Below are 23,396 nucleotides of genomic sequence, written 5' to 3'. Positions count from 1 at the left end.
AATAATTGAAGACAATGCCACTTCAATTTTCATGCCGAGGGTTAAACTTTCACTATTGCCACAACCTAGTCCGATATTTTTCCCTCTTCCGCCTGCGCCTCATGTTGACTAATGGAAGATTGGAGACAAATGTTCAACTGTTGGCACTATTGTTATTTTCAGCTGTTGTTTGGCAATTGGGTTTATATACCATTTTCTAAGTCAAAACAGTACTACAGTTCTCAATTTCATACAGAGTAGAGCACGGCAAAAACCACCACTTATTGTTGGTGCTCCCACTGCTGAGTTCATTGAATCTAGTTCCGTGTCTTCTTTACGTGCCCTAACGAGGCACAGAGAGCAGCCATTCATTTAAGAGGAGAAAGCGAAACAATTCTAGGGAGAAGAAAAGATGTCGCTCGTATAATAAAGGTGCACACGGTACATGAGTATGTGACACGCAGCTGTTTTAAGTCACATCAAATGAGATGGGAGCGAAAGTATGCTAGAGAATTGTGTAAGACTACTGTGATGGGGAGACACCCTTTGAAGTGTTGTATAAAAGCGGTACATATTTAGAATTGTGTTACACCCTTTGAAGCGGTGTATAAAAGTGGCACCTATTTAGAATTGTGTAAGACTATTGTGGTGGGGTTACACCCTCGTAAAAATATGTGTAATTGTTGCAGCGGAATTCACACCCTTGTCTCTTAATCAGGTGTTACATGTCGACAGTTATTGTGTGACTCGAAATTTCATCATTATCTCTTGGTCAGTTGTCACATATCGATAAGTATTATGTAAGATTCCACATTAAAAGAAAAAAATGTGTGATTGTTGTTGCGGGGTTTATACTCTTGTCTCTTAATACCTGTGGAACTCCAATTCCACATTAAAAAAGAAAAAAAAAATTTGTATGATTGTGTACCCATGTCTTTTAATCAGTTGTCGCATGATTGTTGCAGTATGATCTCTTGGTTAGTTGTCACATATGGATAACTGTTGTGCACTTAGGATTCCACATAAAAAAAGAAAAAAGAATTGTGATTGTTGTAATGGGGTCCACACTGTGTCTTTTGGTTATTGCCCATTGCATGTGTGACTGTTGCAGTGGGGCCTACATTTCTGTTTTTTGGTTAGTTGTCACATGTCAACGGGGATTGTGTGACTCAGATTTCACATTAAAAAAAACAAATATGTGATTATTGTAAGGGTAAAGTGCAGAAAACACCCATAATATAAACTTTGCATAACAAATTTATTCCTATTTGAAAAAGTGTACTAAAAATATCCATATTCTTTTAAAATTGTGCGACAACACTACTCAATCAGAGATATGACATAAAATAATGTTGTAATACTTATTTTACCCATTTACTCTTTTGAAAATGTCAAAGGGAGTGTGTATGCTAATAATCTCATAGTATAAAGGTGTTATGTGCATATTTATATTTAACTAACTTTTAAAAAAATTTAAATAATTTATTGGGTTATCGAGGCATCTACATTATACATAAAAAAAAAAAAATTAAATACATAATTAAAAATTTAAATTAAAGATACTTATTCATTATATATAAACAATATACATTTAATTTTTTTAACTTTAGAAATTGTAATAAATTTGCACACACACACACACACACATATATATATAATTCTTTACATAGTAACAAATTGATATTCAATCTTTAGTGGGAAACAAAATAAACAAATGAGTATTCAAACACCTATCGTTATCATACTATTCAAATCACGTTAAAACTACGTTCTCAATTAAATCTAATCATTAAGATCAAAATATTCAAAACAACAATAATTTATAAAGTACAAAAAACACCCTATAATATGCTTATAGTATATATTACACGCCTAATGTACTAAATGACCATTTTTGTCATTTCATAAAATAATGCGTTTTAAATAATATGTAAAATGTGTGTATAAAGGTAATTTAATCAAACTATAACTTAAATGTGTTAGACTTTTTTGCATCAAATTAAAACTTTAGGAGTATTTTCTACATGTGTGATGTGCACCGTAAGCATAGCATAGATTGTTTTTTTTTTTTGGTAACTTATAGTTACCTCCCCTGCAAATGTATCAAATTACGCCAAGCCCTCATTCTCTTTTGTCTGAATAATTTTGTTTACCTTCCTGGTAAGTGATTCATATTCAAATCCGGTGACCGGAGTTATGAAATTACTCTTTTATCCTTATTATCTTAATTTTTTCATTAAAAAAAATCTTATATTGCGAATTTACTGTACACTATCCCACATAAGATCTTGCCCCTTTTTTTCTCCCTCTTCATCGTCAATTTTCGATCTTAATCGTCAACATGGGTCGAACGAGACACAGAGGGAGATGGCAAGAGGGGTGAAGCACGTCATCTGCAGAGAGACCAACCCTGCTTCACCAAACAGACGTCTCTCTGGTCTTCGCAAAGCATATACTGTTGAAGGAGGCCAATGATTCCTACTTAGTCTTCTTTTCTCTCTCTATCCACGTGGTTCTAAGCTTGATCAGCGTTTACTCCAAGCCCCCAACCCTCAATCAGTTGATCTCTTTCCTCAAATCCAAGACTAAATGTGTAAGAAATTGCTCTCTCTATTATGAAATATGAAAGTATACTTTTGGATAATTTACACAGACCTCTCCAATGGTTTACTTTAATTACAAGGACCACCCTTATTGTTTCAGAAATTACTCGGACCTCCCCTGAGAATGAAAATAATTTACATAGACCTCCTTTCTGTCAGAGTCAACGTCGGTCAACGGCGGAAATTGATGACGTCAACTACTAATTTTACTAAAATCCCTAAAATACCCTTGTCTATATACTTTATATTATATATTAGATGCTGATGTTGAAATTCCCAAAATACCCTAATATTTTCCATTACGTATACAGTATATTTACAGACCTGGCTGAGCCAAATATGAAAAATGCAATCTTCCCAAATGATAATATATAGACATTCTAGCTAAGAATTTGAATCAAATTATAAACACACTATCAATATAGTCTCAATTATCTAATTTTAGTCATACCCAAATGGGGGTTGTTGGTGGTCGGCTGTGGTGGGGATTGGCTAGAGGAGAAGTGGGTTGGGTGAATGGTGAATCACTGTACATGAAATATATATATGTATATATATATATATATATACACACACAAAGAGCAAGTCTCTACGACCATTATCCCGCTCCGAAAGAATGGGGTTTAGACGATGGTAGTGGCGGCAGTAGATCAAACAAACCCAGATCAAATAAACCCAAAAAACTCGATCTCCCCAGATCCAATTTCATCACCTCACCAATAGCAACCTTTGCCAAAAAATTAAACCTTCATGAACAAATAACATCGTTTTTTTTTTTTTTGGCCCTTTTTCTTTTTTGCCCTCTGTCTCCCTCCCAAATTAGTCTTTTGTTTTTTGTTTTTTTGTTTTTTTTTTATTTTTTTATTTTTGGCCTTTTTCTCTCCTTTATATATGAACAGCCATCACTGACCACCATCATTTCTTCTTCTTTTTCCCCTCCCTTTTCTCCCCTGTTTCCTCTCCATCTTTCCCCCAAATCATTTATATTTTTTTCATTTTTGGCCAATCTTTCTTCTCTATATGAACAACCACCACCATCCTCCCTAAAACAGAAAGCTCTATCTTTAAAAAGAATCTACTGCAAAACCTTTTTTTTTTTTTTTTTTGGTTTATTTCCTTTTCTCTTTCTTTCTTTCTACCTCCATCTCTAAAGCCAATTTCGGGTTTAAGAAATATTAGGATGGCAAAATTCAATTCAATAAAAAGGTACTCAAAAACCAGAACCAGACAATTGAATCGTCTGTGGTGAGTATACCTTTGTGTTTTGATTCTCGTGAGTTATATTTCTCATTCCTCATTATAAGCTTGTGTGTGTGTGTATGTGTGTGTGTGTGTGTGTGTGTATAAAAATTATGTATAACATCGCAGGAGGATGCCTGCCATTAGATTGAAACCAATGAAATCCATTGATGCTCTGTGCTTTTGAATTGGGTCTTTAAAATTATTGCTCAATCTCACTGGATTGAAACGTGCCCAAACTGAAACTTGTGAAACTTTTCACCGAACTGAAATTCTTTGTTGCTTCAATACTTTTCTGATCTGCTGGACTTAAATCAACTAACCACGCTTGAATTGTGGTTCATCGGACCTACTATGTTCTCTCTTGTTGCCATTGAAATCGGAAATTTATTAATATATATACATACATACACACTGGGGTATTTAAGTCATTTATCATTGAAAGTTGAGGGTATTTCAGTAATTTTGACAGCTCCGTTAGTGTATTTAACGATCCGTCACACATAAGGGAGGTCTGTGTATATTATTTTCATTCTTAGGGGAGGTCCGCGTAATTTCTGAAACAGTAAGGGTGGTCCCTGTAATTAGGGCAAATCATAGGAGAAGTATGTGTAAATGACCCTATATTTTTTAGGCTTCAATAGAATCCTTTACATTTTTGCTCTTTTTCTATTTATAGAAGTCTTTTCTTACCCTAAAAATCCTTTGGTTATTTCTAAACCGTGGGAGAATATGGGCTTCATTTCTTCTCAATGGGTCTGATCTTCACTTGGGCCGATCTCTCGATCAAAATTAGAGTCATATATACATGTACAAATATTTATATGAATGGTATATGCATATGTATACAAGGAATTTGTGTACGGAGAGAAAAATTATGCTTGCCTTTCTGAATCCCAAAAAAATTCAAAGGCAAATACCGAAATTAAATATATTAAATATACTTATATATTATTTCTTTCCGGTAATTAAATATACTTATATTTATATATGAAATTTTAATAATGTGTATATATATATATATATGTTCGTATATGTATATGCTAATGCATATGGATTATACAGATTTTTTTCAAAAATTTACATGTATACAGATTGGATGCTCAATACTGAAGAACTTCTGCAAGGGAGGAGTTAAGGATACATATGTCTTTTTACATAAGCTTAAATGGGCATAAATGTCTTCACAGATATTTCGAGGGCAGAAAAGGGCATTTAAAAAATGAGAGAGTGATGACATCAGCATTGACCGCTTTGTGCCGGAAGTTGATCGGAGGGGTGTATTTGTTACAAAGGTGTTAGCTGGAGGGTAAATGAAATTATCCGAACTGAAGGGGATACGAACGTGATTTAACATATCTGCAGGGGAGTTAACTGTAAATTACTTTTTTCCTTGCGACTTCTTATTGTAATGCGGTTCACACGGTGTCTGGTCTTTTGGGTCGATGTCGCGTTTGGACAGATGTAACAAGATTATCCGGAGACGCGAGTGTTGTGGGACTGTTGTAGTGGAACTCACACCTTTTTTCAAAGTCAATTCTTCCCCAACTTTTGTCTCCCATTAAAGCAAATTTTGTCTCCCATTAAAGAACGAGAATACGATTCTATATGGACTCACATTTTAGTATTCCGCGTTTACACTCCGCAATCCAGATTTTAGAGTGAGAAAGCGAAGGAAGTCTAGAGAGAGAAGGGATGTCTAATTGTGTAAGCACGGCAGCACACCGTGGTACCGGGGATGGTGAAATCAAGGTGTCACAAGACGGTACTAAAGACTATCGGACGGTTCAGGATGCAATAGACGCCATTCCACCCCACAACACTCGCCCGACGGTGATCAGAGTATGGCCAGGCATATACAAGCAAACCGTGCACGTGCCCAAGACCAAGAACCACATTACAATCGCCGGCTTGAGTCCTGAGAATACAGTGAACACTGTCCTCACCTGGCACTACACTGCTGACACCAAAATCGATCACCAAAAGGTACTTTATTTACCTGCTCTACTTAATTCACCTATGTTTCGCGTGACCCAATATCTATTTTATAGGAGTATATATTTTTTCTTTTGGTAATATGTGGCCGGTTTTTCAGGAATCGATTGGGACATTCAAGTGTGGTAGTACTATTGTTGAAGGAGAGGACTTCATTGCCCAAAATATCACTTTTGAGAACTCTGCTCCTCAGGTAAATTGCCTATTGGCCTGGTGTAAGGGTGTCTTGTCCCACGTAGGATTTTTGGTTGGATGTATAGGTAGACTTGTTAATGTATCTAATTTTGATGCCCATCCGATCAGATAACTTGGATATGGATTGAAAATTTAATCCCATAATCCGTTAACAATCCAAATTCATTAATTCATTGGCTAAATAAATCTCAAATGTAAAATCCAAATTCTAAATAAATCTCTAATGTGAATTATGATCATCTGCATCTGGATATGACATATTCCCTCTATCCCAAAAAACGAGTGTCATGTTTGGGAAACTCTTTTTGGGAGGGAGGAGTAATATATTATATAAAATGTTAAACATATATAATATAATTTTTTCCCTACTCCCAAGTGTTTATTCATTAACAAAGGGTAAACAATATAATTTTCTTTTCTTTTTCTTCTATATTTATTTATATTTTCTTTGTATTATTTTTATTATAATCATTGTTTTTCATTATCTTTTGACATTATCTAAAAAAATAAAAATAAATATGTGTTCGGGTTCATCTTGTTACACTACCACCCAACCATTTAAGTTTTTGGCTTGGATGGCAAGCACTCAACCCGTTGCACCTGCCAATACACATTAGGTGTTTGTATGTGTATGGAGTTTTGTACCTCTGCAACATGACCAATTTGTTATATGTTCACTGATTTGCAGTTTAGCCTTAATAAAGCATTTTAGGTAATAAGCATGCTCTAAGTTTTCTTTCTTTTTTTTAGGTTGTGGGTATACTGAAAATTATATTTTTGTTCTGTTTTATGAATGATTCTAATTAAGTTGCATTCTGTAATTATCTAAACGTTTAGACCTTCCCATGTTTAAATGGACCACTTCATATTTCAATCTTCATCACCTTGAATGGATTTGTGCGAGAAAATAGTTGCCACAATGCCACCTCAAAAATGATATTTTAAAACTGCAAATTTGTAATTTCAAGAAAGTCTAAAAGTGGCCACATATTAAAGAAACATGGTGAAGTTTCCTAACTTTTCTATTTTAAATGGTCCATCTACTTATTACGTTGAAACTCTAAACAGTCTATGAATGGAGCCTTCAAATTTAAAGGACACCTAAACAGGTCGTAGTTCATAACATTTCATTTTTATACCCATATTCTTTTTTGTTTTCTAGTTATGCATTATTATATAATGCTCAAATTAGTTGACATTTATTTCTTGATAAGAATTTAGAACTGAGTTTTTTATTGTTTTCTTTTTTAAGGTATTCAAATTGTTTAAATTTTTGGTTTGATATTTTGGTGTAAAGTCATGATGTTCTTTTTGAATTCTTTATCATGATTGCTTTGAAGTCACATTGTTAAATATTTATTTCCATGGAATTTGTTTTTCTTTTTTATTTTTTTTACTATAGGGTTCACACCAAGCCGTGGCAATTAGAGTGAGTGCCGATCGTTGTGCATTCTATAAGTGCAGATTTCTTGGCTGGCAGGTATGTCACTTTCTTGCTGTTATTAGTTAATGATAGAAATATTTTTCTCCCTCATGGAAAGAGAGTTTTATGACTTAATTCTATCAAATCTGTCATTAATCTTTTCTAGATTCTGCAGCAAAAGGTAACATTCAGTAGAAGTGATGAAAAATAAATGGGAGTGCAGCACATGGTAAAAAATTGTATAAAAGAGAACTCCAAAACATTTTGTTTCACCTAAAAAAAAAGAGAAACTTCTTCAGTGCCAAATGCAGGGATTTATTGTCGCCAAAGAAAAATACAGAAAACATGAGTGCATAACTAATGCAGAAGTGCATAACGAAGTTTTAGGAAGTTAAATTGAAGTAATATGTCTACTTAAGAAATTTAACAATTCATTTTCTTACTTTATTTGCTGATACTGCATATCGAAGGTGGTTGTCTGTCTCAGTCTAGCAACATAGCCTCTAAAATAATTGAGGGAAAAAGCTTGCAAGGCAGTTGCTACAGTTTGATTGATCAGCCAAAGCTATTTTTCGTTCATATAATCACAAGACACGGAAGAAATGAGAATTATAGAGTTAAAATGGTCTACTTAGAGCTAATTCTTTCTTCTATTATTTCTGTGCATGCAGGACACTCTATACTTGCATAAAGGAAAACAATACCTAAAAGAGTGCTATATTGAAGGAAGCGTGGACTTCATTTTTGGGAATAGCACTGCTCTGTTGGAGGACTGTAAAATTCACTGCAAATCAGCTGGATTCATAACTGCACAAAGTAGAAATTCCTCTCAAGAGACAACTGGCTTTGTGTTCTCGAGGTGTGGTTATCCACCTTTACCTTCAAATCTAAATTTCACGAAAAAATCATCACAACTTTTGTGGTCACCTTTAGGTTCAAATCTAAATCTATATATGCATTATGGAAAACTTTCATGACAATGAAATAAATATCTGTTTTCTAGTTAAAGCGAGGATCTTCTTCTTACTTTTATGTGGTGCTAGTTCCATCTTCGAGGCAGTGACCGTGCCATTTCTTATTATGTTTTTACCTCTCATAGGTTCTTTTAGAAAATCGTTTTGTAATATTATTGGGGGAAAACCCTTAATTTGTTCTGATCAACATGTTTAACTTCTTCAGCCATTCTCTGTAATGAATAGACTAGTAAAAGGAGTACCAAAATAATTGGCTTATATTGACAGGTATTTTTAAATTGATGAAACGTTTATTGGCCAGAATTATCCTTGTTTTCACGACTGATCTTGGGGTTGTTCATTTACGGCCAATGTGTTATGTAAGATTAGAGCAAAATTGAATTGTATATTCTTTGTTTTTCTACACCTTACGGCGTTTTTCAGATTTGAATTTATTATCTCTCTATCGTATCTTCTTGTAAAATATATTGATATAAACTGGACAGTTTTTTTAGAGTGTCTGACTTATTGAGGAAACGATCTCTAGGTTTGGTATTTGTTGCAGTTCTCTTGGCCTTTATTTTGCTATTATGCTATATCATGCTAAATATTTTTCTTCTGTGTTTTTTGCCTATGACCTATCTGTTGAATCATGCAGATGTCAGATCACCGGCAATGGAGGGACATCATATGCATATCTTGGACGACCATGGAAACCCTATGGAAGAGTGGTTTTTGCAGACACATGGATGGATGCATGTATCAAACCTGATGGTTGGAATAATTGGGACAAAACAGAGAATGAGAGAACTGCTTGCTTTTACGAGTACAGGTGCTTCATTTTCACTCCTTCCTCTGAACATTCTGAAAAAATCATCCATGTTTAAAAACTAGTCATTGTAATTTGACTCCACAAGCCTGGTTAATACCTTAATGTACTAGTAAGTGACACATTAACATGGAAGGTTGAATTATGTAGCTCTGAGTTTTCAAACAACCGGTTACTTAGGTATTTAAAGTTTCATTTCGATCTACTCATTGAAATGTTCGCTGAAAAGGGAATGAAATGATATCCTGAATTTGTTGTAGTCCTGATGCTTTAGTTAAAAATATTGGTTAAATATGAAAAGATGTTTTTTTATTTATTTTTTATTTATGTATTTTCCCTTTGTCTTGAGTTGCAGTTTGATTAGTTTGGATTGTTTCAATAAACAATGCAGGTGCTCTGGGCCAGGTAGTTCTCGATCGAAACGGGTGAAATGGGCCAGAGAACTGGTAGATAAAGAAGCAGAACAGTTTGTTACGAATCGTTTCATCGACTCCGACCAAAAAAGTTCTTGGCTGGCCCAAGTGGCCGTGCGAATACCAAATCCTGCATAGTAGTAATTTATACTTGGAAGTCAGATGCAGTCTGCTGAAATATATATGTCATGTCAGATGAATAATCGCCGATAGATGGGTATTTCAAATCTCTGTTCTTGTAGTTCAAGATGTGAGAACACTTGACGTCTGCTATTTTATATGCTGATAAACGGTTTGTATTACCATAAATTTGTACTCTCCTCTTGTAGATGTTGTTGTATGCTCTTTTACAATTTACATCCAAAGAGTTTTAGGCCTTTTTGGCTTGGTGGTGTTAATGAAGATGTCATTTTATGTAGTGCAATACAAAAAATGGTAATCTTGTAGGAAAAAGATGATTCAACTATGTGCCAAAAAAAATGATGGAATGACTTTTTACTTCTACGTATCATATGTAAACTTTGCAGCGAGATTAGTTTTTCTAGATATAAATATAGAGAGCTAGATCATATGTACACTTTGCAGTGATATTAATTTTCTAAGATATAAATATATATATATATATACACATAGAGAGAGAGAGAGAGAGAGGTAAAAAAATAGAGAACCATGATAGAAACTAGAAACGAAGATCTCCTCCTCCCTGTTAAAAACAGAAGGGAGGAAAAAGAAAGCAAAATAATGTGCATAATTGGAGATGCGGGGGATCGAACCCCGTGCCTCTCGCATGCAAAGCGAGCGCTCTACCATTTGAGCTACATCCCCTTTGTGAAACATGATAGAAAAAAATGTAGAACAATGATAAAAACTAGAAAGGAAGGGAATGCAAAAGAAAGCAAAATAATGTATTGGAGATGCGGGGGATCGAACCCCGTGCCTCTCGCATGCAAAGCGAGCGCTCTATCATTTGAGCTACATCCCCATTTGGTAAGTTGTAGAAAGTTTTTAATATCTGATAAATAATTATACTCCCATTTTGCAACCAAGCAGCTCGAACTAGAATGCCATAGATGAAATTTGATTCGTTTATTAATGGGAACCCAAGATGCTCCCTTTTGGTGTCATTTTCCTTTCCCAATACAAATCAAATATAATAGTATAATTATTTCTTTTGAACAATATTAAATAAATTTCGCAGACCTAAAGTCTTCAAACATGATATAACCCACCACTTCATTTGACTTATGTCTAGACTAAAAAGTTCATTTTTAATATTTTTTATTTGTTTTTCTTTTTTTCTCTTTTGAAAATTTATTTATTTATTTTTTCATTCAATCCAAACAGAATGCACCTTATATCCTCTCTAAGAAACACAACAAATGACCATAGACCATGACTCATACCAATTACCACAATTGAAACCATCACGTCCATTCAACTAGGGTCCGGGAGGGTGTGAAAATGTGAGGGGCAGCCATGTAATCTTACATGGAATCCCGTCACATGCATAACACGTGCACAGCCTATTATCTTAGAATTCGAGGAACACTGGAATGAAGACGGTACAGCAGCATAGAAAAGAGAAGACAGAAGGGCAATTGGAAATTTGATAACTAGGTTTCATCCCTCCGCCACCGTTACTCGCCACCACCCACCGTTACTCGCCGCCCCCTCTTACTGCTTCTGCTAATACAGGTATGTTCTATATGCCCTGTTTTTCAATCAAGTAACATATTTCCGAGTACTGGGTAATAGTGGATTGTAACAATTTGTGCTTTTTCAAGCTTATCAATTTACAATTATGACATTTAATTCTTATGAAAATTGAGAATGTAAAGTTATACTTTCAACGTTAGTGAATGATGAGAACAACTTCTGGGTTTGGGCATGCATTTAATCAACAAAGTCGGATTTTTTTTTTTTTTTTTTGATCGGTAAATCAAGACTCAATCTTTTTCCCCATTGGCGACTCGAATCCTCTACCTTCCACTTGGGCTAAGTTGTTGGTGGTAACAAAGTTAGAATCTTCCCTTGTGACTTATGATCAATAATAGATTTGAGAAACCCAATATTTTGAATTTTGTTAAAAGATCAAAATTTGGGTGATACTTCTCCAACAAGATGGCTCTTTTTTAATCCTGGCGGCTGGGGCATCTGGCTCTTTAATTTCCTACCAATTCCTTCAATTCTGACACTTGTTTAGTTGTTGGTATAAAAGGGATTGGTCATCTTTTACTGCAGCTGAACAGATTGTACTTTTAGGCGTATAAACATACACACACACACACACACACACACACACACACACATATATATATTTATATATTGGGTAGAGATGAATGGATCAGTTGATGCTCTCCAATAACCTGTGATATTTTAAATTTTGCTATGTATTAGTTACAGTTCTAATTTCTAATTTGAAACAAATTTTATGACCTGAATTTTATTGCAACAACAAAGTTGAAGTTAAATAATTATACTTGTGCTTCCCAACTGCACTTTTTTGTTTTTAAAAGAAGTGAGCCTAGAAACAAATCTAGGAAAAAGGGAAAAAGAAAAGGAGAATTTCAGAAAGAAATGGATTTTGTGCTTGAAGATTGTTTCTGGCTTCTTCTTCCTTCTTTTTTTTTTTATTTGTTTGGGGAAGGGAAGGGGATCTATTTTGTACAACCAAAGATTTTAAACATCTCCTGTTGACCTCATTGTTATTTATTTAATTTTTTTATAAATTTGAAGTTGTAACGAAGTAATCATGTGAAACCTTCCACTATTGTTGATTCTTAGCTGTTTTGTGTTATCTTTTTGTGGTTTTAAGAATTTTAAAACTAATATTTCATATTAATTGCAGAAACTATGAAGCGGAAGAAAACAAGAATAACTGATTTGCACTCTGATGTGTTGAAACATATCATGGTTTTTGTAGCTGCATCACTTGATGGGGCAGCCAATCTTGCAAGGGCAAAAACCGTGTAAGATACCAGTAGTGTAAAATGAATGTTAATATTAACCTGTGATTTTGTTAAATTTAGAAGGTTTATTTATTTATTTATTATAACTTGATATTTAATAATGTATTGCATTCTAAGCGGCATGCAGCTGCTCAATTTTCAATTTAAGTTGGCTGTTCAATTTTCCACATGGTATTCATGAGATTTGCGAAACAAACTTTTATCACCAAAAACACAGGCTTGTTCATCTCTGCTAACCCAAAGTGAGATGTTCAACTCGAATTTACTTAGTATATACCTATAGAGTTAGTTGAGTATGCACCAAGAAATTTTCACTGGTGCTTCTGGCACTCATTGTATTAAGTTCTCTTCGTTTAAGACTAATTTTTCTGTGAACCTTCTGTCTTGTGGTCGCTTCATTATTCTCAATTGTCAAGCACTTGCTGCTTTTGACTTTGATAACCTTCATTACAGCTGCAAATATTTTAAGGAGCTTGCTGAGGATACTGACATCTTGAAAGCTGTGGAATTTGATAATGTGAGACCATCTAGAATTAATCGATCATTCTGGCAGAGTAATGGTTTGTTAGTCAGATGTGCATGTGCTAACAATCTGAATGCTTGTCTGATGCTATTTGAGGTATTTTCTGCTCCACGCAGGCAGGCACGACCACACAAATAAATTTATTGTTTGGTTCTTTTTGTACAAAAGCAACTGTTTGCACTCATGTTTAACTTTTCTGCCAACAATTAGAGAGTGGCTTATGGCATTATCATGTAAGATGGCTTTTGGATCTTATTGATCCAAAGTATCATTAGTAGATTATTACAAACAGAAGTCCTTTATCTACTATTAGAAGCTAAAAGAAGCAGCATTCTACCCCTCATGTGACAGTGGAAAATATAAGGGCCAACCTTAAAGGGATCATGTGCCGATAAAATAAAACTAGTTATATGACCATTTTTACGTAAATGGAAGTAATCAGAAAGTCATTCAATCTGGAAGACTGAATGCATTGGACAAGCAGAAATATTTGAAGTTAGAAGGCAGTTTTAGGCAATTAGGAATTGTTACTTGACATCATGTGTAAGAAGTGATGTTACAAGCTTTGTATCTAAGACATGGCCAGTTGAATTATTTTAAGAAACTACTACAAACTACTTGAAATTTACATTTAAAAGGGTTGAGAATGCCAGAAAGGAGTCATCATCATCCAGACATCTACAAAAATCTTTTTTTTTTTTTCTTTTTTTTTTTTAATTTACCTTAAGCATAAGCTGAGAAGTCCTCTAGTATTAGGTTAATAGTAGGATATCTTATAACCTATTTCCAGTTGAATTGCCTTGCAGTCAATTGGATTACTTTCTTTGAAAGTCGAGTGAATTTCATTCATTGTTCTTTCATTTTTAGACTCTCTTCTCTCTCTCTCTTTTTTTTTTTTTGCATTTGTTGTGCCTGGTTATTGTCCCAAAGAAGTCCTTTCAATTGATGTAAGCGATTGCATTTTTTTATTTCAAACAGCACTGGAATAAAATTTTGGTTCAGAACCTGTTTCCTTGGCAATGGCTAATTTCAATTCCCTGGCAATACTAATGTTGCTTGTTAAATAAATATTCTTTTGCTGGTAGTAGCTTGAATATCTTTCCTCTTTCAACTGAATATAGTCCTTACTCATTACAGATTTCACCAATCTGGGGGATTAAGACAAACTGGGCACAAATTTTTTTTTTTTTTTTTTTCCTTCTATTTGTTGAAAGTTTGTGTCCTCAAGCTTTAACCTTCGTGCTTGATGGCCAGAGATATTACCACCATTGCCATAGTCTACCCCTTAATTCCTTTACACCCTTAAAACCTTCGTGCGTGGCTGGCTCTACCTTTAATATATACCTAATTAAAATGTTTGTGCAGTATGTCAACAGCTTGAGTAGATCTCTAAGGACGAAAATCAACTTTATTGACTCAGCAATAAGGGTAATATCAATTTTGATTCTTTGAGATTCATTTTATTTTATTGAGGTATGAATCATGCATGGAATGGTCCACTTTTAGTTCTTAAACAATAAGTAGATGCAGGATGCCATGGAGAGACTCAGGCACACATGTACAAGAGCAAGGATGAAGGCTATTAGATCAAGCGCGGAGGTAATGAGGTTGCTTATTTGTAATATATATATATATATATATATATTATTATTATTATTATTATTTCCTTCGGCTTTGTTTTGGATCATGCATTTGTGGTTGATAATCAACATGCATATGCAGGAGATAATGTTGCTTTATAACGCTACTATGGTGGAAAGGGCAGAGATGAATGAGCTGGTGGACGCATACATACCACCCGGTTCCGAGGATTGTTAACTCTAGACAAGGCAGGTAGCAACATCTTTTGAGGTTCATCTGGCTGAGCATTTTTGCAACATGTTCCCATTTTTGTTTTGTTTTCTATTTTTGTGGGGAAATGCATCTCTCTGAAATCACAAGGTTATAGCTAACTTGCTGCGATGTATATAATTACAAACTCCATTTCCATCTGGACTCGAACATGAATGTCATCCGGAAGGTTTGTGCAATTTGTTCATAAACGAAATATGCAATAACTGTAACATGGATTATGATTTAAAGATACAAGATCTGTTTTGTTTTTCTAATTATTTTTCCATTTCCAACAAAATTTCTAATTAGTTCTTCAAAAAGCTTCAGCTGCAAATGGTATTTATGACATGTAAGTTGCATTTTCCCAATTTTTCACGCACCCAGCTTCTTTGTTTTAGGTCTCAACTTTTCTCATGAGGTTACATTGTCATGTGCCTGTCACATGATATATGCGTGTGTGTGTGTGTGTATATTATTTTTAAAAAAATTCTGCCCCAATTTATCAGACGAGACAAAATTGACCCATATATTATTGCATCTTGCTCGTATTTATCAGAGGATTTACCAATAAAGAAATGAATGTTGAAAGGCAAGGACAAATCATAGACTGATATATATCATATCTGATTATATTGGCCTAAATGAATCTGAATCTGCTACCATTCATCTCCCACACAAAAGGACCGGGACAAATCAGGACCCATGTTAAGCTGCATTGCAAGTTCCTGTTAATTGGCTTGGCGGTTCGATAAAAAGTTTCGTTGCATACATTTTATCATTTGGATTCTGATCACATGCATTAATCTCTCCCACCCTCAAAGCATAACAAGAACAAAACACAAAAACATAACAAGGACAAAAACACAGCCCCCTTCTCACAAAAATAATCCAACATCCACTTTCCTTCTTCATTCTCTCTCCTCCCATACCAGGCCTCCACAGAGGCAGACGCGCGCACACTATATCCATCGTATACTTAAAAGAAAAAAGAACAAAATAGACACTTTTATTCCAAAGACATTCAAATATACAAATAAAAGAGAACCGGTGTTGTACAGATTATTATTATCTGATAGAGCCACTCATCAAAATTAGACAGATACAATTATACAAATTAAGACACATTTGATCACAATGTTACTACAATCTCTCAACCCTCAAACATAACAAAAACAAAACAGAAACACCAATTATACAAATTAAGACACATTTTATAACAATGTTAATCTCTCAACCCTCAAAACATAACAAAAACAAAACAGAAACACCCGTCAGAGAGGGGTCACAAGAAGCAAGAATCATAAATTCATAATACACAAGCATTCAATTGGAAAATCAGCGTTTCTATACAAGGTCTTTAGAAATCCCTGGATGAACCGATCTGTATTATTTTATAAAATAGGACACCATTCATACAGAAAAAAATGGTGCATATTGTAATTTTTAAACGTTAGTAATACAGAAATTAGGAAACTATTATGCTGGAACAAAATTAAGGAGCAATCCCGATAACCCCATGGTGTATTTAATCACCGCACACCCTCTTTTCAGAGTTCATGGAGAGCAAAGATGAATAAAAAGGAAAAAGCACCTGTACTGATGGATACAAATTATATGAATCACACAGACCAAACTGTCAAAATAAGCAGCCTGGCGTCTGCTTCCCTCCTTTTGTTTGAACCTTGCACCGTCCACAAATCTTTAACAGGGTGAGTTGCAATTGTTTCTCTACTGTGGGTACCAGTACCCAATATACACAGATCAGCTTAACAATGGTATAGCACAAATCTGGGCAAATTATGCGGGATCATCTACCAAGCTTTTTCAATTCACCAAAGAAATTGTAATTGTAACCCTGCTATCTGGGAACTATCTTCAGGCGATGGTCTCACTTGAGGGAGCAAATAAATTCCCATCAGGTATAGGACCACCCCCTGTTTTAATGTGCTTTGTCTGTAAATGCTCCAATTCATTACCGGGGAAAACTTCTGATTGCAAAGATGGGGATATATTCTTGACATGCAACCAAGTTAGTTGCCAGAAACTGTCCCCAGCAATAGCATCACTCTGCACGAGAATTCCCCTAGTTTTCATGACAAGCAGAGTATTCTTGAGGAGCTCCGGAACTAGTTCATGGATCGCCTCACTCCGTTTCCCTCTGAATTTCATCTTCATAAATGTGTCCATGCGATTAAGAACCCCCAGCCAAAGTTTACAGAAAGATGTCAACTGTGAGAGATCAGGCAGCAATTGTAAGAATACTTTTGACAAGAGTTTAATAGACAAAGTAAGTGTTCCTTCCAAGTTCCTATAGTCCTTTGGAGACTTATCCTGTGCAAATTCTACTAAATCATCGAGCAATGTGAATATCACGAGATCAAACCACTGCAACCACAACTCATTTGGAAGGTAGATCCCATCTGCTCCTGTCAAGCACTGCTGCAACAACAAAATAGCATGATTCCTCACCTCCTCTCTCTGATCCAAACACACTTTCCTCAGTCCCTGTACCAGCCTCAACCACATCTCCCATATATCCTGATGCATTTTGAGAGCAGCCTCCTTCCCCACATCTTCCACGGTCGTGGAAGACCATCTTAATAGGCAAATAATGGATCCTGCCATCAGATCCAAGGATCTCACAGATCGATCAACATTCCCAACTCGAGACTCAGCAAACTGCCGAGCAGCATTCACACATAAAACGTAATTTGCTGGTAACAGGTGGGCCCCATCGGACATTATAAAGGCTAGTGTTTCAAATCCTGCTTCAGATGCTTCCGGATGTCGAGCTGTGATAGAAAGCAAAGAAGCGATTGTGCGCCAACCCATATGAGATCTTATCTGCATTGCATTTGCTTTGACAAGGCGCATAACTTCTTGTGTAATGTGTTCACAGTATGCATCAGCAACCCGTGCATCAAGTTTCAGTATCAGTTGAAGCGACTTAAGAAGCTCATCAGTCAGATTTTCCTTGTAAGGAAGAAGCCGCTGGCATATGCGGAGCAGACCAAACACAGCCTTCTCCACCAGAGCACAAGGCATTGTTGTTGACTGAACAATATTGGCTATGTGCTCATAAACCGCCTGCCAGAGAAGCATAATCCTATCCCGGTTATTCAGCGTGATCACAATCAGCAACTCTAGGCAAAAAACTCTTGTCTGTTCATCTCCAAGAGAGTTATTCCCCTTCTTGGGTTGCCCTGCAGCCAAAATAAGGGCCTGAGAAAGCTGCATTAAGGATTCAGCTTGTAGAAATTTGCTTTCCGTAAATATGCAATTAATATTGCAATTCTGAACCATCTGAACAGTGCTCTGATGAGCCACAAGCTGTTCTTCTGTTGGTTGTGGTGCAGGCTCTTCTGTATCAAGATATAAGAACTGGCTGAACCGCCCCATTAAGCTAGATGATTTCCGAGGAGTCACTGTAGAAGGCATGTGAGGAGCAGGTGGGGAACTAGTAGCAGGTCTATCTCGCTCCAACTCAGAAGAAGGCTCCAATTCATCAGCAGCATCACTAGCCAGACGAGATGGCAGAAGGCCTAGCTTGTGCAAGCTTAAGATGCAATCTAGTATGTTTTTCCATCCAGAGCGAATGTAATCACCATATCTATTTGCCATGGTGAAAACTGTTATGGTTGCCATTCTTGCTTTAGTGTCATCCGTAAAAGCAAGAATAGCCTCTTCAATGGAAAATGGAAGCATGAGGGTTGTGAATTTACAGAGAGATACAACCAAATCATTCAATACGTCATCAAGATGATAACATGCCGAAATTTTAGCAATGGCCGAGAATCCATCAACACAAGTTTGTAAGACATCTTCCTGTTCTACATGATCAAAAACAACCGAGATGGCAGCAATTGTAGGACCCGACAATATAGTAAATATATCATAGTCAAGGTGCGCTCTAGGATCACAGGTGATGAATGGAGCAGTTTGTTTTGATTTGTGCGTTAGACTGACCCAGTGGCTTGGTGAAATCATTGGAAAACCAGAACCTTGCTCTGGTGTCATGCGGATCTCGTTCTCACAAATTGAGTGATAAAGCTCTGACAGGTACTCCCGAGGGAGATCATTCCCTCCATTGATGCGCCGGTTGTTACGGATAAAATCTTCTTCTGTCATCTTCTTCTTCACCTGTACATTGTGTTGATCTGTGTTAAGCATTATAAGTGAATATGACAACACGAGTGCAGCATCTCTGTTGACCAGAATTTGTGGTGATTGCTCATAATATCTTCCTGAAAATGCCTCAAGCACTCTATGGATCTTCTGTGATTCTCCAGGCAATCGGAAAGATTCCAAGAAAACGCGCAGTGCAGTATCCAAATTCATGTCTTGAAAATCGAAAGTTCCAGCAAATTCATGAAGGACTTGAACACAGAATTCATCGTGGTTTCCCAGGTAATCCCCAATAAGATTCTTATCTAAACCAGTTGTGTACCTCAAAAAACAAGCTACACTTTGGGAATCACGTTTATCAGGTATCAGATGCATTGCTTGGAGAAATTCTAAACCTTTCTTAGGATCCAGGTTAAAGTGATCGACTCCAATCATCAACCCTCTCTTGATTTTCTTCATCCTATGAACAAATGGAACCCAATGACTAGGATCACCATAGTTCTCACATTTCACAGTCCAGAATGGTTTATATCCATCTAGATCTAATTGAGTCTGTTCTGAAGGTGGTGATTCATTGCCTATCCTCTCAACAATAACCTGAATCATAGCAATCAGTCCTTCCAAAGCAAGAATCTGCATCGAAGATAGAGGGCTGTTCACTGGAAATGCACTTTTTGATAGCAGATTGGCTAGATCTTCAAACACATTGCTGCAGGATATGTCACAATCAAAGTTTGCATACATTTCAGACATAAACATTTGCTGCCTGCAAAGGTCAACAAGAGTCTCCATAGCGACCTCTTGCTGTTGGTATGAAGAGCCATGCTTGCTTTGTGCAATCCTCAAAAGCACATCAGAGAAGAAAGCTTCAAGCTGTAGTTTCAGCTTCGTCCTCAGATGACAATAAAGATTGAGAATAATGCTACATACTGTTGAAAAAATTAGAGGACTCATTGAGAAGCCAAACCGCATCAGGTTTTGGAACAGTTCATTCTGTATCAAAGCCAATAATTTAGGATGATGTCCAATAGATTCCCCACCCAGTTCAATAGCCGAATTAATTAAACCCAATGCAAATAGGGGAACATCTTCATCATATGCTATAGGGTTTGATATAGGACCCACTTCAATGTGCTCCATTACATTCAAAAGAGAACACAGGAAGTGAAATATCTCTACCATGCATGGGATCCCATAGGGTTCCGTCATAAGATGCTCTCCATTTTGAGCAGCCCCCTCATCCTGCGGACTAACCTCAGTTATATTTTCATCCATCCTGGCTGATACTGCAGCTGTTGAAACAGTAGAAGCAACTCCAGCTGAAGGTGGCAGACCATCATATTCTGAACTGGTATGGCCATTTTCTTGTGGTCTACCCTCAGAAGTAAGATTGTTACTTGGTGCACCAACCTGCACAAAACACAAGCTTCGTGAATTGACAAGGAAATAACATATGGAATGCTGATCTCAGAATTCTTCAAATTATGAGGCAGAGCAAATCCAGTAGCACCATCACTCAATCCAAAAAATCAGATTGTTTTGTCCAAGACTTCCACATTCAAGAGGTTGGTAGGCTATACGTAGAATATGGAGCCTGAGAACCAAACTCTATCGTAGTCCTGGAACATGTATTTCTACATCCAAAGCGTAATTGCATCAAACAAGAAAAATTATGCATAGTGACCATTACCTCTTTATTGACATATGACCTGCCTCCCCGAGCCACTGCATTTTCTGTATTGTCAATATCTGACAGGTGTGAAAAAATACATCTAACTAATTCATGCATGGTATGCCGCGCTATCCTCTGCAACAATTCACCTTTAGAGCTTGCTTGATGAACTACACGAAAGCAGGTATTTATTATGTTGCACACGTGCTGATTACTCAACTTAACCGATGCCTTACTCTTCATACAAGCCAAAAGAACCTGAAGTATCTTCATCAGTACCACTTCTTCGGAGGCAGGATCGGTCACCTCAAACCGGCAGCTTGTCACAGAATCAACTATTAGATGCAAAGCATCAGCTACATTCACAGTATTTAAATCAAGTATCTCAAGAGTTAAGATCTTGTAAATGGATGACAAAGCAACACCAGTGATTGGTGCACCGGTTTCATCAGATTTAATCACATCCAAAAACGGCTGGAGGTACACAATCGGATTAATATTTTGCCATTGATGCTGCCATGAGAAAATTTTTCTCCGTAATTCCTTGAAAGATTGAATAAGACTGTGCTCTAGTTGACCATCATCTGTGATATAGTGAACTCCCCATCGTACATTTCTCCTCATCACAGCCAAAACTGCACCTATTTCTGAATTCACCATACATGCTAAAGCACCTCTGGAAGCCTTCATGGAACAGTCCTTGGGTTCAACAAATGCGTCGACTCCAGACTGCTGATTTAAGCACCCCATAATTATCCAAGCTTCTTAATGCAATTCAAGTTCTACTTGAACCATGCAGCTGCATACCAGGCAAATAAGGTGCTGAAAGCAAGTCAAACCATACTTGTCAAATGATTTACTAAGACAGTAAACATAAATGAATTTGAAAAGAAATTTGCAAAAAGGTTTAAAAGTGTGGAAATCAGATAAAACTCAACAGTGGAAAGCAAGATATATTATGTGACTTTAAAGTATAGCATCTCGAACACTTCATGAGAGTACCAAGGGCCAATGGATATTTAATGAGCATACTTTCCCTTACCAAAACTTCTTGTAAACACTATCGCCTGGTGCAATGATAAAAGTTCATGCTACCACGCATTAAGGCCATGAATTTGGTAAGAGAACAGCAACTTTAAGCAAAAACTAATGCCAGAAGTTAGGTCTGTAACTAGGCTGCCCCTCCTAGCACCGACCAACACTGATCCCATTACTATATGGAACTTCTTGTAACACATTGGTTCTTGCCGACTTGGCAACTATTCCTTCATGTTGATCACAGTAGTTAGTGAGCAAAACACTTCTAGACATATTGGCATGGTCCGCATGTGTTGCTTTTACATTCAATGATTGGAAATCTAACTTATACCAAAAAGTTTTCTATAATCAGAATATCTAGGGGATGAAGAATCAAAATATAAAATCAAATATTTAACAAATAAAAACCAAGTAAATGAGTTATACATAACAATACTACAAGTAGAACGGAACTAAACAATGTTTCTATATCAATCCAATAAATACATTAAATTCCTGTGAAGTTACATTTAAAATCATCCACATTTATCTTGAACCTGGAAACTTAATCTAAAATGTGCATGCCTCGGTGTACCTATTTGTCCTTTCTTTGAGCTTATGGAAAAATAGCATCAAGAGAGTCTCCAGTGAGAAGAGGCTAAAATTGGCAGATACCTAGGGCAAAACAAGGAAAAAAATAAAAATGAAAATTGTATTCTTAAAACGGTGATGAAAGCGAGTGATTTCTGGACCACTGCTATTCTTTTGAGAAAAGGAGAGGGAGGTTGAAGTCATTTAAATTTTTAATTAAAAATTAGAGGATTTTCTGGGCAAGAGAATACATTGTTGCAACATTAGGTTGACCTATGCCTCTGTCAAACAAAACAATAGAATTGACAAATGACATACATTGTGGAACAACATCTTGAATGTGAATTCCATCACAACTAAGGTAAAACCATAGGGACTTAATACGGATCCGTAATGCAAGGCTAGCGGCTCCGTAATGCAAGGCTAGCGTAAATCGAGATTCGCTTGTTTCTCCTCCTTATTACAATCACAACTCCATCAACTCTCTCCAAATTTACATAAACCACAAGAAAATCTTTCTTCACCCAAGTTGATTTTTTAAAACCACTGTTTCATAACTGCTGAATCACTTTCTCTATTTTAGTATTGAATAAACTGTTCCTCCTATATTGAAACGAATATGAATGAAAATGAAGGGGAAAAAAAAAACATTCAAAGCCTGAGTACCAGATCATACTTAACCAGAGCTCAATCGAATAATAGGAAATATCAGATTACAAAATTGATGAGAACGAAACTAGTAATCGACACGTAATTGAAAATCACTTCACGCTCATACGAGAGACAATTAGGTCAATTGGACTCGCAATCAAAGCGTAAACCATTCAATCTGGTATGTTAAACGACATGCAAATCAATGGATTGTGCGGAGAAACATCAGATCAGATGCGAAAGAACGTACCTTTTGAGGATCCCAAGTTGAGAACTGTTGTTTGGGAGACCTGACAAGAGAGGGTACCGATCCCTCTTTGAGTCTTGGCATTCGATTTTTTTGAACGTACGGAATATTTGATAAAAGAGCATCGGACTGGGACCAA

General features: G+C 36.2%; 3 protein-coding genes and 2 non-coding genes across 6 annotated transcripts; 2 read left to right on the top strand and 3 right to left on the bottom strand.

Annotated features, from left to right (window-relative positions):
• Positions 1–5,388: 5,388 nt before the first annotated feature.
• On the top strand, positions 5,389–10,027 carry LOC132283979 (pectinesterase 31-like). Its single transcript, XM_059786039.1, has 6 exons — positions 5,389–5,807; positions 5,917–6,009; positions 7,414–7,491; positions 8,106–8,293; positions 9,046–9,219; positions 9,608–10,027. Exons 1-6 carry the CDS (start codon positions 5,517–5,519, stop codon positions 9,765–9,767), a joined length of 984 nt encoding a protein of 327 aa, XP_059642022.1. The 5' UTR covers positions 5,389–5,516; the 3' UTR covers positions 9,768–10,027.
• Positions 10,028–10,381: 354 nt separating this feature from the next.
• TRNAA-UGC (transfer RNA alanine (anticodon UGC)) lies at positions 10,382–10,454 on the bottom strand. The gene has a single exon. It is a non-coding gene; the product is annotated as a tRNA-Ala (tRNA).
• An 84-nt stretch (positions 10,455–10,538) lies between these two features.
• TRNAA-UGC (transfer RNA alanine (anticodon UGC)) lies at positions 10,539–10,611 on the bottom strand. The gene has a single exon. It is a non-coding gene; the product is annotated as a tRNA-Ala (tRNA).
• A 558-nt stretch (positions 10,612–11,169) lies between these two features.
• On the top strand, positions 11,170–15,229 carry LOC132284321 (uncharacterized). Its single transcript, XM_059786411.1, has 6 exons — positions 11,170–11,324; positions 12,478–12,598; positions 13,052–13,217; positions 14,487–14,549; positions 14,652–14,720; positions 14,844–15,229. Exons 2-6 carry the CDS (start codon positions 12,483–12,485, stop codon positions 14,937–14,939), a joined length of 510 nt encoding a protein of 169 aa, XP_059642394.1. The 5' UTR covers positions 11,170–11,324; positions 12,478–12,482; the 3' UTR covers positions 14,940–15,229.
• A 1,081-nt stretch (positions 15,230–16,310) lies between these two features.
• On the bottom strand, positions 16,311–23,396 carry LOC132286102 (ARF guanine-nucleotide exchange factor GNOM-like). Of its 2 annotated transcripts, none has more exons than XM_059788367.1 (3): positions 23,261–23,396; positions 20,770–21,573; positions 16,311–20,489 (listed from the first exon to the last, which is right to left on the bottom strand). In XM_059788367.1, the coding sequence occupies exons 2-3, from the start codon at positions 21,499–21,501 to the stop codon at positions 16,830–16,832; spliced, it is 4,392 nt and encodes a 1,463-aa protein (XP_059644350.1). In that variant the 5' UTR covers positions 21,502–21,573; positions 23,261–23,396; the 3' UTR covers positions 16,311–16,829. The 2 variants fall into 2 exon arrangements, with proteins under 2 accessions (XP_059644350.1, XP_059644351.1); XM_059788368.1 differs by having other exon boundaries at positions 20,770–21,550; positions 23,261–23,387.

Source organism: Cornus florida, unplaced genomic scaffold, assembly GCF_030987335.1.
Source record: "Cornus florida cultivar Cherokee Brave unplaced genomic scaffold, ASM3098733v1 CherokeeBrave_3.0.0_Hap2_Chr11, whole genome shotgun sequence".
NCBI lineage: Eukaryota > Viridiplantae > Streptophyta > Magnoliopsida > Cornales > Cornaceae > Cornus > Cornus florida.
Note: the sequence above shows the minus strand (reverse complement) of the source record. Positions and strands in the feature narration are given on the sequence as shown.

Bases quoted from the DNA above. Each gene is read 5' to 3' on its own strand.
- LOC132283979 (XM_059786039.1), top strand. From the start codon at position 5,517: ATGTCTAATTGTGTAAGCACGGCAGCACACCGTGGTACCGGGGATGGT. The intron at 5,808-5,916 runs GTACTTTATTTA...CCGGTTTTTCAG, and splicing joins CCAAAATCGATCACCAAAAG to GAATCGATTGGGACATTCAA. The intron at 6,010-7,413 runs GTAAATTGCCTA...TTTTTACTATAG, and splicing joins TTGAGAACTCTGCTCCTCAG to GGTTCACACCAAGCCGTGGC.
- LOC132284321 (XM_059786411.1), top strand. From the start codon at position 12,483: ATGAAGCGGAAGAAAACAAGAATAACTGATTTGCACTCTGATGTGTTG. The intron at 14,550-14,651 runs GTAATATCAATT...AAGTAGATGCAG, and splicing joins TTATTGACTCAGCAATAAGG to GATGCCATGGAGAGACTCAG. The intron at 14,721-14,843 runs GTAATGAGGTTG...ATGCATATGCAG, and splicing joins CTATTAGATCAAGCGCGGAG to GAGATAATGTTGCTTTATAA.
- LOC132286102 (XM_059788367.1), bottom strand. From the start codon at position 21,501: ATGGGGTGCTTAAATCAGCAGTCTGGAGTCGACGCATTTGTTGAACCC. The intron at 20,490-20,769 runs GTAATGGTCACT...TGTTTTGTGCAG, and splicing joins GGTCATATGTCAATAAAGAG to GTTGGTGCACCAAGTAACAA.